We start from the raw sequence: 16,893 nt of genomic DNA on the forward strand, positions 1-16,893 counted from the left end.
TGTTCGTGTGTATCAACATATTTTACACAAACTTACTGCCTGTATTTAGTTGGGTATTATTCAAGGTGATTGTGACAGGATAGAGAGGGGGAAATAAAACAAGGTTCCCACGTAGGACATCAGGAAATCAGCAGGAGGGAATAGAAGAAAGGAGGGAGGAGAGGGGACTAACATTGATTGAGCGCCTACTATGCGCCAGGAGCCCTCTGAGGCGCTGTACCTTTATTATTTCATTTGGTCTTCTTTTCTTTTTCCTTTCCCCACATTTTCTGCCAGCCTCCGTCTTCTTGGGACAGAGTGTAAATTGTTTCCCTTCCAACCCTTTTCTTTTTGTCCAACAGGATCAAAGGGCAAAAATTATAGATTTGATATATATCAATTTCCAGATGCTTTTGGTATTGTTTTTCACACTGAAGATAAAAATGGAGTAAGTGCATGTGAGTAAAGCAGGGAGCAGGGAGACACCATCAATGGAATACAAGTAACATGCAAAACCGGAATTTACTGTCAGCAGTCTGGACAGTGCTGCCATAATAATTTCTCAGAGAAATCACAGTCTGTGATAACATTTTTTGTATTAATATCATTTTTTTCTTCTCCTCGTTTTTGTACTGTCTTCCCTCGTCTTACTCTTCCATACGTGGTGGTTTTTAACTCAAAGCATCTGATTCAACGTAAAAGGAGGCCCGCCTCTCTTATCAAATTTCTTGTATTAAAGTGAACTTCGCAGAAAAAGGTCAGTTTCAAAACCTGTGAACTTCCCAGCTGCGCACTTTTTTAAATCTTAATTATTTAAATAAGTATACTTCTTCCTTCTGTTTTGCGTTTTTTAGCCCATTTAAAAAAACATACACTTTAAGCTGGTACCCCCCCACCCCATTCTCTCGAGATTCGTCCGGGTTATTCTCCCATATTTTTAAATGTATAAAATACTTTAATTTTTTAAAATTTGTTTTTGTTCCTTGGTTCTTTCTCCGATTTCAACTTCTGTCAAATAGCAATAAGTTTAGTTCCCTTCCTCCTTTTTCTTTCTGGTTTATCTTTCTACTTTTTTTTTTTTTTTTTTTTTTTTTTGCTCATTTTTTATTAACTGGATTTTTATTTCTACGCAAGAGTCCATCGTTGCAGCTTTGCCTTGAGCCACACTCCGGTGTCCCAGCGCTCCCTTGTTCAGTCTCTCCAGACTTCCCGAAAACTTGCCCGTACGAAGCCAAATTCTACGCCCTTGGGTAAGTTTATGGTCAGGAGCCACAGAGCTGGTGCGCCTAGGGGGATTCAAGGTCTGGCGCGGAGTCTCACCCTCCGAGTCTTGGATGTGGAAGGTGGCAAAGGGCGATCAGCGGGGCGGAAAAAGGGTCGGTTCCGGAGGTCCGGAGGGGTTAAACGGAAAGCAGCGGGGCACGGAGGGTTTGCAGGGTGCGCGCCGCGCTAGGGCGCGACTTTGGCGCTGGCGTTGGCGTCACAGACCCAGGGCGGCAGCGTGCTTTTTGGCTTTCAGTCTGAGATCCGCGATGCTGGAGTTCTTGCTGGTGGTCTTGGCTGCGGCGGCGGCAGCCACCACAGAGGCGGCGGAGGCTGAGTCCGCCGCCAGGGTGGCCAGCGGCAGTCCGAAGGGCGGCGCCGGGAACATCATATAGGGCGCGTGCGCGGCCAGGTGCGGGTGCAGGTGGTGGTGCGCGTGCGCCACGGCGCTGTCCAGCTGCAGCTGCGCCTGAACCTGAAAGGACAAGGGCGTCACGTTGCAATGACTATCCTAGGGTGACAACAGAATAGAAACAGAGCATTAACGGCGTCCAGCTTGGTGAGGGGGAAGGCTGGGGCTGGGGACAGGAAAGGGGAGTTTGGCTGACCTTCTCAGTTTGTTACTGAGTCTGGGGCGCTGCGGGGATACTCCGGTGCGCCAGAGTCTCTGAAGCTCGTTCAGCACGTCTTACCTCCCTGAGCCCTGGGGGACTCCTGTCTGCAGGAATGTGGCCGCCCCCTCGGGAGCTGGGCCCATCAGAGGGCAACACTGCTATTGTGTTAAAACATCGCCCTCCTCAAAATTACAAAGGTAATTTGGAAAGGCTCTCTTGATGCCATCATACACCTCTTATCCATTAAAGCACTGAAGTAATAACAAGCAAACTATAAAACTTTTCCCCGTCAGCCGGGGAAATTATTGCATCTTCATCACAATTGGCACAATTGTTAGTACTTCTAACCTTTACTGCTATAACAATTACCCTTGATATAAAACAGATCTTCTTAGAAATGCAGATTCTACTTCAGAAGGTCTGCATTGGAACCTGAGATTCTGCATTTCTAACAATCTCCCAGGTGGTACTGGTGCTGCAGGCCTGCAGATCACTTTCTGAGTAGTAAGGGTCTCCTTTTAAGACCCCACTCTCTCTCCAATCATTCTCTCTTGCTTCAAAAGCCTAGCATCAGGATGTAAGCTAGAGTCCTGCAGTGTCAAGAGAGCTAAGATCTCCCTAACAGTAACCGTCAATACATGGGTACACCCAGATGTCTCCCCAGTCCAGGGTGTTGCCAACTGAGAGCTAATTTTTGACTTCACAGCCCTACCAAGCAGGGGTCCCGGCTGAGGAAGGGGAAGGTCAGGCACTGGTTGGGTAAGGATTGAGCCCTTAGGCTGGGAAAGCAGGGGCGTTTAGAGCACTGGGATTTCCCAGGATTAAATCATTGCTGCAGGCTGTCCTTTTAAAATGTAGTCTTAAAGGTTTCTTTAAGCCTAAGAAAGGGATTGCAGAGGCAGTGCATCCCTAGGAAGACCAAGGCTTCTCTCTCTACTAGAGATGAAGCTTTGTTTGCAGAGACAGCTTTTAAAAATCAAGTCTGAATTGGAAGTACTTTTATTTATTTACTTTTCTTTTGTCAGAGACATTTATTGTGACTGAGGGGTAGGAAATACCTAGAAAAATATTTAGAAAGTTGCCTTAGAAAACACCTTAGGACTAACTTCTGTATTGGATCTGACAAAATCTTAATCAAAAGGCTTTTCCTTCCTCTCCCCAAGTGCAATCTTTAGTGCATTTTTAAAGGACCAGTTGCTGGCCTCAGGCCTCTGCAGGTTTCCCATGAGAACAGAAAGGACTAGGCATGTAGGCCCCTGACATTTTATAGGTTTTTAAAGGGGAGTAGATTTACTATATCATCTCAAAATTATTGTTCAACTGCATGGACACCAACACTGGGACTCAGAGAGGGCATATTCAACAGTTCAAGCAAACATCCAGGTCTTTTTACAGTTGAAAACTGGTTGAAACTGGGCTATACTTGCCTGCTGAAATGGCATCCTTAAAGCACCTACGTTGACATAGGGTGCAACTCTACAAGCTTCAAACTGGCTGGCAGCCCCTATGAGAACACCTGTAAAAAAAAGGGGGGGATAAAACACAATAATGTGAGGTTAATATTTCCAGCATTGTTTCCCAGAGTTCCAAACAATATCAAAATAGAACAAACTCCTTTGGAATTGGACTGTTATCTTCCTAAACAGCTGCCATAATGAAAATAAATGCACTCCCGAACTTTAGTACTCTCATTAACTGCTTTCAGGCAGATTTTAAATAGAGAACAGGATTATCTTTCCGAGTTTCTTTCTGACTTTGTATGACAATATTACCCAGTTCTCTTTTTACTTAGTATATCAGATGTTCTTTGAGAAGCATACCTTTATGGAGTTGATTTTCTTGTTTTCTACATTTTGCTCTTCGATTTTGAAACCAAACCTACAAATTGGAAAAATAAAATAAAATCTAGATTTTATGAACTCAAACATTTTCCTTTAATTACCAGAGTACACTAAAAAAAAAAAAAGTCGTATTTTAGGCAAGGATTGAGAGATATAGTGAGCGATATTTGAATTATAAAAAACACTCTCAATTTCCAAAGTCAAATAATGTAAATGAATGACAAAAAAGAATTTCATAGACTTTTGCAAGATAAATTGTTTCTTGATAAATTACTATTAGTCTTGGTTTCATCTTTCTACATTATGGAGTCCCCAAGGCCTAAAGCTCTCCCTGATACCTGATACTAAAGTGATAATGGGTTTAGATGTTTGCCCAGTAAGACCTGAGAAGAATGTGCTCATTAATAGCCTGTAATATTAATTAGCTTCATCTTCAAGAAAAACCAAACACCAAAGCAAATAGTGACTCTGTTTTGGGGGGGGGGTGGATAAGAGTGGGGGAAGAGGTAATTAGTGCCATAAAAGCCTCACTACAAAGAAGTTTAGAATTTCTCTGTTCCTCTGTGCAGTAGAGTGTAACACAGTAGCAGAATAATTGTGCCATTATCATGATAATCTAATTCGCTTCTACAGAAAAAATCCACTGCTTATGGTTAGGGTAGTAGAAAATAACCCTAAAATTTAAATAAGAGTATGAAAAAATGAAGACCAGGAATAAAGTTCACTTCTTATGAGGGAAAAAAAAAAGACAATATTCTGTGAAAAGGGGAAGGTATGAATCAAGTCACTCTGGATACTGTCTTCTCCCACATATTACCTTCTTAAATACACTTGCCAACTTTCAGAGGCAGTATGACAGATTTTTAAAAATTCATACAAAGCTTGTTTTTACACTCTAATCATACAGCATTATGTTCCAATAATACAGCATATTGACTGATTCACAATTTAAGGTTTGAAAAAAACTATAAAAGAAAAATACCGCTTCAGAGCTTTTTCTTGTTTTTGAAAGCAAGTGTCACAGTCAATATAAATCTTCAAAAATTCCCCTGCCATTTAGTGTAGTAGAAGGGTAGATTTCGTGCCAGGGTGGTATCCTTTGTGTAACTCACATGGCCTGAGGCTTCTTGCCTCTTTTTTCCCCTAGAAGAGTTGGAACTGAGATACTAATGCTCATAACTGTAATAATTATCATCATGTCTTTAAGGGGTTGCTGAGCCTCTAGAGATTTGAGTACACACAGCAAAGCAGCAGAGGCTTAAAAAGGAAGAGCAGAGCCTTCTATTGACGGCTGTGATGACCAAGGCAGCCTATTATTACTTTTTCCCTTCAACGTGACTGCTCTGTTTTTGTCCTGATCCTATTACAAGATGCGGGAAGCCCCATAAGAATTGCATAGTTTGCTGCAGATGGTGGTCTCTTCACCCAGAGACCCCGGGAGTATCTGTTACAGTGATACTTTATAACAGCTGCAGATGTTCAGGCCTAAAACTGCTCCATGTGTTCAAACAAATAATGACCATCATTTTCTCCTATTTTATTATTTGAGCGGAAATACAGTCTGAACACTTAAATGTTTTCTCCATAAAAGTAGAAGGATATGTATGCATGTGTGTATATAATTTTCTACCTTGAATGCCCCCAAAGCCTATTGCCATTACTTCCACCCCCACAACCAGTGAAAAAAACAAAAAACCTGCTCCAATTCTAACTTCATCACATATGGCACTTGTTGGGTGTTGGACTCTGGGAATGACCATATTAAGATATGTAAGTTGTTTTAAAATCAAGTTCTGTAGGTTCAGGTTTGCTGTCTTGGTTAAGTGAGGGAACAAAGAGTGACCAAAATGCATTTCTGTCTCCACTGTTTTACACACAGTTTGAGATCGACTGCTAACGGCAAACTGTAAATTTCCACACTTAACAGTTGCTAATTTTCTTTATAGTCTGTACATCTATAAACCTAATTGGCATATCCGCTTGGCAACCCTAGACCCCGGAGCAGGCCCTCAAGGAAAACCAACTCAGGCGAACAAAATATTCGTTGTAACTTTTAAGGCATCCAGAAGATAAAACGTTTTCTGTGGGATTTTTTTTTTTAAGGCTTATAAAAGTAGGCCCATTAGGATTAAACCACATTAAAGGAATCGTAAGGCGGGGGTGGGGGGGGTGGGGGGGATGGTGGTGGTTGTGGTTTATAGAAACTCTGGGAGCAAACCCAGCACAGCTTTCTTCTGCTGGGAACATATGTTGGGATGGGGTGGGGGTAGGCTACAAGACTAAGATTTACTTTGGAAAATAAGACCTCTAGTAAAGATATCCCATCCCTTCTCACCTCACTCCAGACTCTTGAACCCGCGCCCTCCGTGTGTGTCTCCCAAGCGGCCTCTCTAACCCCACGCGTGCCCCTCCTCCACTCCCCGCGCCCTGCCTTGACCTCCTCACAGCTGGATACCTGCACTCGGGCTTCGGACAGTCCCAGCCTTTGGCTCAGTTCCTCGCGCATGAAAGCGTCTGGGTAGTGGGTCTCATCGAAAAGCCTCTCCAGTTCGTTGAGTTGTTCCAGAGTGAAATTGGTCCGACTTCGCCTTTGCTTGATTTTGGTCTGGCCTTCGTCCTCCATCCCTTTTGCATCCTCCTTGCGATCCTTCAGCTCTGGGGACACTGGAGGGGGCACCACAAATAAGCCACGCATATGTCCACGTGCGCACAACACACACACACACGCGCGCGCGCGCACGGACAAAAACAACACAGCAAATCTGTTACTAGATTTGTCTACAAGATGATGGAGGATCCTGCCCCCTCCCGGAGTTCCTGTCTAGTTCCTCACCCTGTCCTGAGGAAGAGGATTCTGGAGACGCGAGAAGATCAACTCTGGGCGACCGCCTGCCCCCAGCTATTCACCCACTCACCCCTTCTCAACTGAAGCCTCAACTCACCTCCTCGCTGTTCGCTCCACCGTCCCCAGCCCTCCCCCGCGAGCACCAAATCCATTCCACTCAACCTCTCTCGCACTCACCCTCTCCCTTGCCGGCACGGAATCAAGAGCGCCGCGCCCGGCCAGATATAGAATCCGGTCGGGGCAGAAGGGCGCGGCGAGGCCATGCACCGGCCTCTCACCGGCTACTCCCAGGATGCTGGGCTATTCTCAGGCCAGCTCCGGCCGCCGCTGGCTCTCTGCTTCTCTCAAACTTGCTGCTCTAATTTGGGAACAATTGGGCCCAAAGGTCGCAACGGCGGAACACGACCCGGGTGCTGAGCGGCACTGGGAGCCGCATCTCCGGGCTTTCGGTGCTGACCCAGGGCTCAAGCCTAACCCTGCGGAGGACCACTGGCGGCCAAGCAGTCCCTACCTCCCATGCCGGACACTGGGTGCCTGAGCAGAGGCACCCACGCCATGTTGGCTGCCTGAAGGGCTTGCGGCTCACGCCAGGCCAAAAGGCGAGAGCGGAGATAACTAGCTTCGCGAGGCGCGCGAAACAGACCTCTGCCTCAGTTCTCTCCTTCTCCCTCCCTATTGGAAAGGCAGACTCGACCCTAAATGCTTAAACCCACAGAGATCAACAGGTTCAAGCAGAACATTCGTGATCCTTGGTTTCTATTGGTTGCGCAAAGCCTTTTCATTCATCTAGCAGCTCGGTTGTTTAATAAAATATGCATTTTTTTTTCTGCTCTGGGTCTGTACACATCCGTTGCTACTTTACTGTCCTTCCTTCTCCCTTAAAAAACAGGAGCTCTGAGAATGTGAGCATACAGAGTCACCCGAGGGATATATATTTAGGCCAAGGGGCAGTGATCAGGGGAGCACATATCAACATAAGCTGCCCTCTGGAACCTTCATCCTCTGCGCCTGAGTCGGAGCCTTGGGTTTTTAAGGTGTCAAATCTGAGTTTGGATAGTCGAGGCTGTTTGCAGTTCTTCCTGGCCCAGGATCCCGATCAGCATGGGTGTTAAAAATCATTTCCAGAAGAGCCAGCCTGCAGAGAAATTAATACTTGTCCTGAGCTTGGAAATCAACAATCCCAGGACTGTGTCTGCCCGGGTTCAGACCCTAACCGCGCCATGCGGCGGGCTGGTGTACCCTGGGCCTGGAGCAGCAGACTCACGCCTGGGAGGCTGCACTGGCCGCCTGACAGCTGTGCCACAATTTTCCAAATTTAGGAGGACCTGCTGCCTGGTCTGGGAGAAGAAGAGCCTCTAGATCCCAGCCCAGTCTGGCAGTCTAGCTACCATGATCCTAAGTGTTGCCTGCATTTCTTGTACTCAGAGTTCGTTTTATGGACATTCGTCCTTCCACGGGAGAGGAAGCGGATAACATTATAGCTAACATTCGGAGCCAAGTTAATAAAATATTCCCACTGATATTGTAATGAAATTTAATATGAAAACACACCCTTCAGATTCTCCTTAAGGGTTGAGAAGGCTTTGTCTATTTCGTGTCATCCACAGTGGATGTCTTTCAAACTTTTGGAGCTTCAAAGAGAAAGATGTCCACATTTCCACTTGATTAATAGACTTAATATAATCTCTATTTCCCCCCCCCAAATTTCATTTATTGGCCTAAACAGGAACAGACCGTGTTATAAACAACTTAATTGCTTGCTTAAATATGTGATTCTACGCATGTCACATATTTTCCTAATTGGAAAAATATGGCAGCACACCAGTTACTGCAGGCACCAAGTGCCAAATTAATTTTATTGTTGAACTCTTTTGAATTGGTACAGGACGCTCCACCATCTAGATAAAGCCATTTCCTAACACTTTGCTGGCACCAAAGGATTCCTCACAACCCCCCTCCGACAAAACCAGAGTACTAAAGGATTCGAAACAGCAATGGAATTGTGTAAATATCGAAAAACCAACCCAAAAGGGAGCCTAACGTGTCTCCCGAGAGAACAGTCTAGACTGCCTTGGCCCTGTTCGATCTTAATAGCTCAAAGAGAATGAGAAGTTTTGACCTCCAAGATCCGAGAAGCCAGGATCTTCGTGGAGTTCGAGTGGATCTTAGCCGCGGCCGGAAACCCTGGGGCGACCCGAGAGTGAAATCTCTCTCTCCTCTCTCTCTCCTTCCTGTCTTTTTCTTTCTTTCTCGGGCCTAGGAAAGGGGCTCCCGCAAACTCGGCGCTAGATGATAACCATAATCCCACCGCCTGGCCCAGCTGCTGTCAGCACCCCCGCGGCAGCCCGGCCCAGCGAACTTCCCCATCCGCCCGCTGGCCGTCTGGGCTGCCGGCCCATCCTCCGGCTGGTGAAATGCGCTGCAGTGGAACGGGCATAGCCGGAGCATCTGAGAAGGAAGCGCGCAAACCCCACGCCCCCCGTCTTCACAAACACTCGGACCCCACCCACGACCGTGCACACCACCGGACTCCCACCCCTCCATCATCACTCTAGCTTCCAAAGCTGGGGTCCAAGGGCCCTCTCCGCGTCTCGTCCCTCTCCCCGCTGGGCCTCGGGGTCCTCTTTTGCCTGAGAGGAGTCAGGAAGGCGGGAAGGGGAATCGCGGCTGGGGTTTAGGCCGTTACCCTCCGTGAGCCGCGGGCTGCCAGGCTCCCTGCTTCTCTCAGCGGCGCCCATGTCCAGCTCCCGGACGGGAGAGCGCCCTCCTCCAGCTCCTCCGCCTGCTCCTCCTCCTCCTGCACCTCCTCCGCCTCCTCCGCCTCCGCCTCCGCCTCCTCCTCCGCCGCCGCCTCCGCCGGCCGCCCGGACTGCCGGGCTGCTGCGGTCGTCGCGGCCCGGCTCGGCGCAGCCCGTCGTTTCCTTGGTCCCGCGCAGCGGCCCGCTCTCCAGCACCTCTCGGTACGTGATCGCCTCCTTCTTCTCCTTCACTTTCTGGTCAAAAGACTTAGAGACGAACGCCGTAAGTTCTTCCATCGCAGCCGAAGCCGGTCAACCCCGCGCTCAACCTCTCCCAGCCGAGCCCCGCTCTTTTTTTCCTTCTTCTTTTTTTACTGCTCCAGCCCCCCCAATAATAACACATCAATGGGGCAGGGGGTGGGGGAGGAGCTGGAGGAGGAGGAAGAAGAAGAAGAAGAAGAAAAAGAAGAGAAGAAAGAAGAAAGAGGAGGAGAAGTAGGAGAAAAAGAAGTAAGAAGAGGAGGAGGAAGAAGAGAAGGAGAAAGAGGAGGAGGAGGAGGAGGAGGAGGAGGAGGAGGAGGAGGAGGAGGAGGAGGAGGAGGGGGAAGGGGCGGGGGCCGCCTGAGGGAAATGGGAACTGATGCTTCCCTGCCGGAGCGCGCTTGTTCAATGTTAAGATCTTTGACAATTCTTCCTGCGGAGAGTTCAGATCTGATAGCAATGCTGCGCTTGAAGTCTCACTATTTATACTTCGCAAAGGCGGCCCCTTGTTCTGAGTAAATTACCTCCCCTTCGCAACTGGGAGGGAGCCCCTTCCTGGGGAAGCACCCACACCACTACCTGGGGTGGGGGGTGGGAGGGAGGAAGAGAGGGAGAGAGAGAAAGAGGGGGAGAGAGAGAGAGAGAGAGAGAGAGAGAGATTGAGATTGATTGAGGCTGGAGTCCAGGCAGGCTGGAGCAGGAGTGGGAGGGCAGAGAAGGGGACGCGAGGGGGCGGGAAAAGGAGGCCGGTCCCAGGCTGTCCGGGTTTTCAGATAGCCTCGGCCCCCTGTGCTCTTGGCCATTAATCCAGGATTGACGAGAATCCCTAATTAATTTAATTAGGCGTGGATTTTGCGTTGGTGTCACGATTCAGTTAAACACTGGGGAGCTGGACCTACTCCGCCGGGGCGTGGCCAAGAGGAAACTGACAAGTGCGCGGCTGCGGGAGTCAGTCGGGTATCCGGACTGGGCATTTAGACCCCACAACCTCGCACCGCGTCAGGGTGCCGCGCAACTGCTCCTCCCCGCCTTGCTGCCAGGCTTGCTTGACCTGCATTAGGCGCCCCGCACCCCAGTTCCGTATCCTGACCCTGCGTCCCAATCCTACATCCTCCACCCTTCAACCCACACAGCTCGGCAACCTGGGTTCACAAACCTGCTCAGAGTCAGGGTCCTTTACAGCTTTCCAGACCCGCGCGTCTCCTTAAAGGGGCTTCCCGGCTCGCAGCCAGAGCTGAGCTTGGGTCTTCACTAAGCTCCCCGCCCAGGGGAGTTTGTGATTCACCCCACTACTCGTGCCCTAGAGCCCAGGCCGACACCTCTACAGACAAACCCAACTCGTACGGGCCAGTCTATTTAACACATTTCCGGAGCAACTGTTCCTGACAGATTCCATTTTAAAGTATTTCTTTAGCGCCTGGTCAAGGACAGTTTGACTTCGTTTCCTCTTTGAGGTCTCAGGATCCTGACCCCTTTTCCCTTACAACTCCCTGAACCCGGACCCCTCCCACTATTAACTGCAGGAGGTCTTCTTTAGCATCTTCAGAAACATTCTAGTTGGTTTCCTAATCTTGAAAAGCGAATTATTATCCCTCTTTGAGTTTGAAAAAAAAATTCATGTTAAGTTTATACCCCATCTAATTTTTTTAAAAATCATGGACTATTCAAAAAGAGTCACCGGGAGGAAGATCTCTCTCTCTCTCTCTCCCTGTCAAAGCCACAATTTAAAATTCTATTCCTGGACTATTTTCATCGAAATAGTTTGTTATATGGAAGGAACATCTATATTACTGAGTCATTTGTCCTGTGTAGGGCAAAGCTTGCAGTGAGCAGTGTGGCCATGTATATATCTCACACAAGAATATTTACATAGAAAAGATAATTACTCGAGCCTACAAACAAATATATCTCTCCAAGTGTGGTTTGGGGGACATTTTCAAGTAGTATGAATATTAATGCAGGTTTTCTTCTCATGTTAAATGTAACTAGTTCATTTTCTTGGATCTGATACTCTCAGGAAAAATAAAAGCAGTTACAAAACTGTGATAGGTATACTTCTGCCCTTCGATTGAGGCATGAACAGATAATTTGAAAACTATCATCAAAACAATCTGAATCATTTGTAAAAAGAGAAAACAATTATATCATCAGTGGTTCTAGAATATATAAAAATAGAGGCTATATGTACCTTTGTCATTCTACATATACTACTCTTCAGATTAAAATGTTCACATTTAAGTGAATTTAAGGAAAATGAAAATCATACTTTTTAGGAATGTTACTTTGTCTTTTTTTTCTTTTGAATTCTGAAGTTGTTTCTTAAAACATTTAGTGCTATATTTAGGGGTAATAATTAAAATCTTTGTTTCCAGTAGCAATAGCTTTTAGGTATTAATGAATTATATGAGTGCTTGCTTCTATTTTATCACACTACAAAAGAGACTCATATACTCACATTTTTCAAAGTTGTGAATTTAGAAACATGATTTTACACTTAGTCTTGGTTTACTACTTGTAACCACTTGAATTCTGATATTATCAGAGAATAACCATAAAACTTTAATCCTTTATGAAAATCCATCTTTCAGGTTATTTAGCAGAATGACCAGGAATGAGGTCAGCTAAATAGATGTGGTGCTCAAAGAGCTCTAAAATTGAGGTGTTAAATGTGTATTCACAAACAGCTCCAACATAATCGCTATTAGAAGTCTGGCAAGGGATCAGGAGACTCAATAGCTACTTTTAAAATTCTGTCTACTGAGCTTGAGGGAAAGATGACCACTTTAAAGGTGATCAGAGAAGTCTCAGACACAATCATTGGGGAACTCACACCAAATAGATTTTTCCCATAGATTTTCCTGGCATATGGGTTTTTGTATACATTTAGGAATAGTAGTGTTAATGTCAGATGCAGATGTGAGAAATCTGCAGTGCCTCCCCACAAATTTCCACTGGCCCAAGGGAAGTTTAGTTAAAAACCAACATCAACAAAGTTTTAAAATCATATGCTAATAAATGCTCATGAAGTTCTAACGATGTTTCATTAGATAAATTTTTCTTGAGACAGGGTTTTTCAAAATGTGGTTTTGGTAAAAAGAAAAAAAAAAAAAACCAACAACACTGAATAAAAAGTTTAGTTGACAGCCTGCAGACAGATACACAGATTCCAATGAAATTCAGGACGCCAAGCTCCCCCCCGCCCCCAGCTCTTGAATTATTTAAAATAAACATGTAGTGTAGTAGTTAAGTTTTAAAACGGTCCTTCAAAACTAGTTATTTAAGGTAAAGTCATTTATGAGCAATATATTTGTGGAGGTGATTTTCATCCTCTCAAACCGTCAGCGGAAAACTCTAGCCTGGATATCTATCAGTTGTTGTGACGAGTTGGTTCTTGCAGTCGACCCAAACCAAGGCCAAGGGTTTATTCACCTCCTTTAGGTTTCTTACAGATAAATAATGTAGTATGAGTTACAGAAAATGCTGAATCGCTGTAATTTCTATTGGTTTAAACAACAACAACAAAATCTATACATTTAATTTCTCTTTCAGAAGAAACCTCGGCTCCCTGCCTCAGGCAGCCTTCTCCCATTCCTCCACCAACCCGTTAACTTTAATGTGGGAAACTAATTTGCACCCAACCTGTGAATGCCTTCACCTTCAGGGTAGAAGAAACACCGATTTTAATGTATTTTTGCAAATAAATCATTAGAGTTTAATCACACACGACTCTATACAGACACACTCCCATGATTTATTATCGTTGGGCTAGTTTCCTCCTCCCCCAGAGTGAGATAACTAATTTTGCTACGTGTGGTGTCTTAAACATAACTTCCTACGATGCAGATTTGTTTACTGATTATCTAAGACGATAGCGACGGTTACTAAGGCAATAACACGTTTCAGTCTTCACCTTTATTGCTTTTTGGGAACAAAAAAAATCAAATAAGCAAGAACGCAAAACCAACACCAAACAAAAAATTGGCGGCGTGACGATCTACTCCCTCGGCACTCCTCTAACTCCTGGCAGTCTCTATCGATGCACTCGGAAGCTCGGCTGAGGCTGCCTGGCGCTGGAACCAGGAAGGCGGTGAGCTTAAACTGAACCAAGTTCGGAGGATCGCAGCGGCGCCCAGATTTGAAGGAAGGTTTTTTGGTCTGTGGCGCTTGCAAGTCAACAGGAGGCGTGAAGCCAAAGGCCGGGACCCAGGTGATGGCCGCATCTGGAACCTGGGAGGCGGCGGCTGCGGGCGCAAGGTTCCGAGGCCCTGCTCCGGCGAGAAGCAGCGCGGGGCCTGGCGCAGTCCGCGGGGAAGGCAACGTGGAGTGGGGGTGGCGGGGGTGGTGGGTGGCGGCCGCGAGGCGTGCGGAGCGGCGCAGTACGCATGCGCCCGGTACCTGGCGCTTTCTGACCCTTCAAGTCCAAGCTGGGGCCTTTGGGTGGTGGGTACCTGTGGGGTACTGTGCGGTCGCAGGCCTCAAGCCAGGCCTTCAGTCTGGTGGTAGTGAGGAGGAGTTAACCAGCTCTAAATTCTCTTCATACCTAGACCACACCTCCATCTGCACCCCCAGTCCCTGGTCCTCCATTACTGCTTTTGGGTTTCTGTGCTCATCTTGCAGTGTGTTGGTGCTTCGTCACTAGCTATAGTAGGATGGAGCAAGAGGGAGGCTGCAACCTGGTGCACTCTACCCCACTCACTCTGCTGTCGGTACTTGAGATCCACCTCTTTCCCTCCCTATCCCCCTTCCGCGCTGGGTGAGACAGACTTAACTTCCTTCACATATAAATATACTCGCTTTAAACCTTCAATTTCCTTGACCTCAGAATTTTTGGCCTTGTGGTCATATGACCACCTTTATGGGCTTCCTTAGGAGCACCTGGCTACCCTTAAACTGTTCACTTTGGTGAGAGGTTATAATGCACTACTTAGACATGTTGCGGACGCATGATTTTAGATCAGCCTTAACATAACTTCTATCTTAGAGGTTATACATATTTAAATGTACACTGGAAGCCTAAATTTTTTGTTGTTAATTGCGTTTTCAGAATTAGCACCAAACTATTAGAGTTTCAACTAAGTAGATACTAGGTATTTACATAAATCAAACATTTTTTTCTGTTACAAAAAAGTATTCCAGCATTCATCTAGACATAAAAGCTCTAAGTGAGGGGAATATGCAGAATTCTCAGGTTTAAGGATTTGGACAGATATGGCAGATGCGACCTTGTGGGGAACTGTGTATCCTGTCTAGCTTTAGAGTCTATAAGTACTCACTTTCTTTACAAGCAAAGGATATTTCCTGCTAAGTGGTAACACTTCACTACTGTTAGGGTCTTCATTAAGAGAGCTAAAAATGTTTGAAATAGAAAAAAAAATTAAAGGCAGCTGGTATGTATTAATTGGCCTTACCAGTTCCACCAGTCTTAGCAAAAAGTTGTGTTAAGAGTTGGAAAACTTCTGTAATTATTTTGTTACAGTAGATGTATAGATAAATTTTCTGCTTTCATTTTCAAACCATTGGGGAGAAATTCTTAGGACTGATAATGCTTTTTAAAAAAAGATGCTAGTTTACAAATTTTTAGTTATGATAGGAGGTGTGTTTTTGACAATTCTTTTTTGAATTTTGCTGTGTTATCTTAAATTAGAATTTTACCACAGTTCTTTTACTGCGTTTGCATGTCTTTGTACTTGTTTGTGGATTTCTTCCTATGCTAAAATGCTATTAGTCCCATTTTTACTTTACCTTTTTGAGGTAGATTTCCCATTGACATGACTGTCTTTTTTTTTTTTTTTAAGCCATGTGTCCAAGATTAAAAAGAATATAGTTTGATATACTAATGGATGAGTAGTAGAGAAATAATTATAAACTGTCATGTTTTCTAGGAATCTTTTTTCCCTCTACCTGTTTTCTGAAAAAGGCTAACTGCTTCGTGTACCTTTATTAATAACTAGACAAAGGAACTACTTGTGTATACCTTTGAGCTTTCTTTTGAATGATCACATCTTGGCTTCATGTCTTCACTAAGTCACTTAAACTTTTCAGTGGGATGTTTTTGTAAATAGATGTCCTGCTGCAGTCATTACCTCTCCTGGTTTCAATTTGGTAGTGGGAGTATTTGGGGGAAGTTTGCAACCAGGAGACTGTAACCAGGAAGTACTAGAAGACAGAAGAGGGACAGAAAACCAAGAGCAGTAGGAGTTCATTCCTATAGTTGCGTTTTCTGTTTACAGGTAGATTGAAAAATTGTTAGCTTGTGGGGCTCCTAAAAATCTCTGCTCAGTTCATTATTGCCCTTATCAGAAAGAGTTATTAATGTGTCTTTTCATGTACTGTACCATACAGTGGAGTTAATTATAAGGAGTTCTTTCTTACTAGGATTGTGTAATATAAATTGACGACCTTGACTTGAATGAGCAAGTATATTCAGTTATATGCCAATGATATTATGGAAATCCAGAAGTGAGTATATATCTAGGTGGTGAGTAGGAATTCAGTACCCGTCATTGATGGAGAAGACAATTTTTGGATCTATCTCTCATTTGCTCTCATTCAGTTTTCTGAATAAATATTTGAAGTTAACTATAATAAGTGTAGGGGCTTCTGCAGTCTCTTGAGGATTGATTATACTGCAGAGTAATTTTTCTGAAGTGTAAATATGTTACTTAAAAATGTATTTATAGTTTGGTGACATGGTTTTTAAACTTTTTATTTAGTGTGTCTGTAAGGAAAGGCTTTATATCTACTATTAACTTTTCTGGGTTAAATGTAATTATTCTTCTATTATGAGTGAATTATGTTGTTTGAAATTAAAACAAAGGAAAATGTATACCCACCTTCTATTCTCTATTTTTTTCCAGTCAACAATAAGTTATGTAATTAAATCTGTGTCCTTTTTTTTTTTCTACTTCTTTATGCTTTTTATGGGCACTTAATAAGCTGGACAAGAAAGGAGAATGGAAATAACTGTAGATACCTTAGAGCAATGGTTCTCAAACTTTCTAGTTTTAGGATTCCTTTACACTTTTAGAAATTATCGTGGACTCCAAGAACTTTTAACTATATGGGCTATATCTGTAAATACTGCCTTACTAGCAATTACATGAGCAAATTTTGAATATTTATTAATCCACTTAAAAATAATAATAAGCCCATTACATGGTAACATAAATAAGACATTTATATGAAAAATAACTATGTTTTCCAGAACACACTTAGTGAGAAAAGTGACATTATTTTCCACTTTTGCAACCCTCTAATATCTGGCTTAATAGAAGATAATTGGATTCTTATATCTGCTCCTGCGTTCCATTGTGATGAGTTTTTTTTTTTTTTTTAAAGATTTTATTTATTTA

General features: G+C 44.5%; 2 protein-coding genes across 3 annotated transcripts in view; one reads left to right on the forward strand and one right to left on the reverse strand.

Annotated features, from left to right (window-relative positions):
- Positions 1–1,048: 1,048 nt before the first annotated feature.
- Positions 1,049–9,704, reverse strand: SHOX2 (short stature homeobox 2). 2 transcript variants are annotated; one of them, XM_032852601.1, is made up of 5 exons: positions 9,229–9,704; positions 6,153–6,361; positions 3,677–3,734; positions 3,284–3,372; positions 1,049–1,717 (listed from the first exon to the last, which is right to left on the reverse strand). In XM_032852601.1, the coding sequence occupies exons 1-5, from the start codon at positions 9,575–9,577 to the stop codon at positions 1,460–1,462; spliced, it is 963 nt and encodes a 320-aa protein (XP_032708492.1). In that variant the 5' UTR covers positions 9,578–9,704; the 3' UTR covers positions 1,049–1,459. The 2 variants fall into 2 exon arrangements, with proteins under 2 accessions (XP_032708492.1, XP_032708491.1); XM_032852600.1 differs by having other exon boundaries at positions 1,049–1,753.
- A 206-nt stretch (positions 9,705–9,910) lies between these two features.
- The window catches only part of RSRC1 (arginine and serine rich coiled-coil 1), a 424,559-nt gene continuing 417,576 nt past the window's right edge, over positions 9,911–16,893 (forward strand). The window contains exons 1-3 of the mRNA XM_032852003.1: positions 9,911–10,056; positions 10,385–10,545; positions 13,569–13,748. Coding sequence (XP_032707894.1) covers positions 9,911–10,056; positions 10,385–10,545; positions 13,569–13,748 — 487 coding nt within the window. The remainder of the gene's footprint in view (positions 10,057–10,384; positions 10,546–13,568; positions 13,749–16,893) is intronic.

Source organism: Lontra canadensis, unplaced genomic scaffold (genome assembly GCF_010015895.1).
Source record: "Lontra canadensis isolate GAN:19392208 unplaced genomic scaffold, GSC_riverotter_1.0 scaffold6, whole genome shotgun sequence".
In the NCBI taxonomy this organism is placed as follows: Eukaryota; Metazoa; Chordata; class Mammalia; order Carnivora; family Mustelidae; genus Lontra; species Lontra canadensis.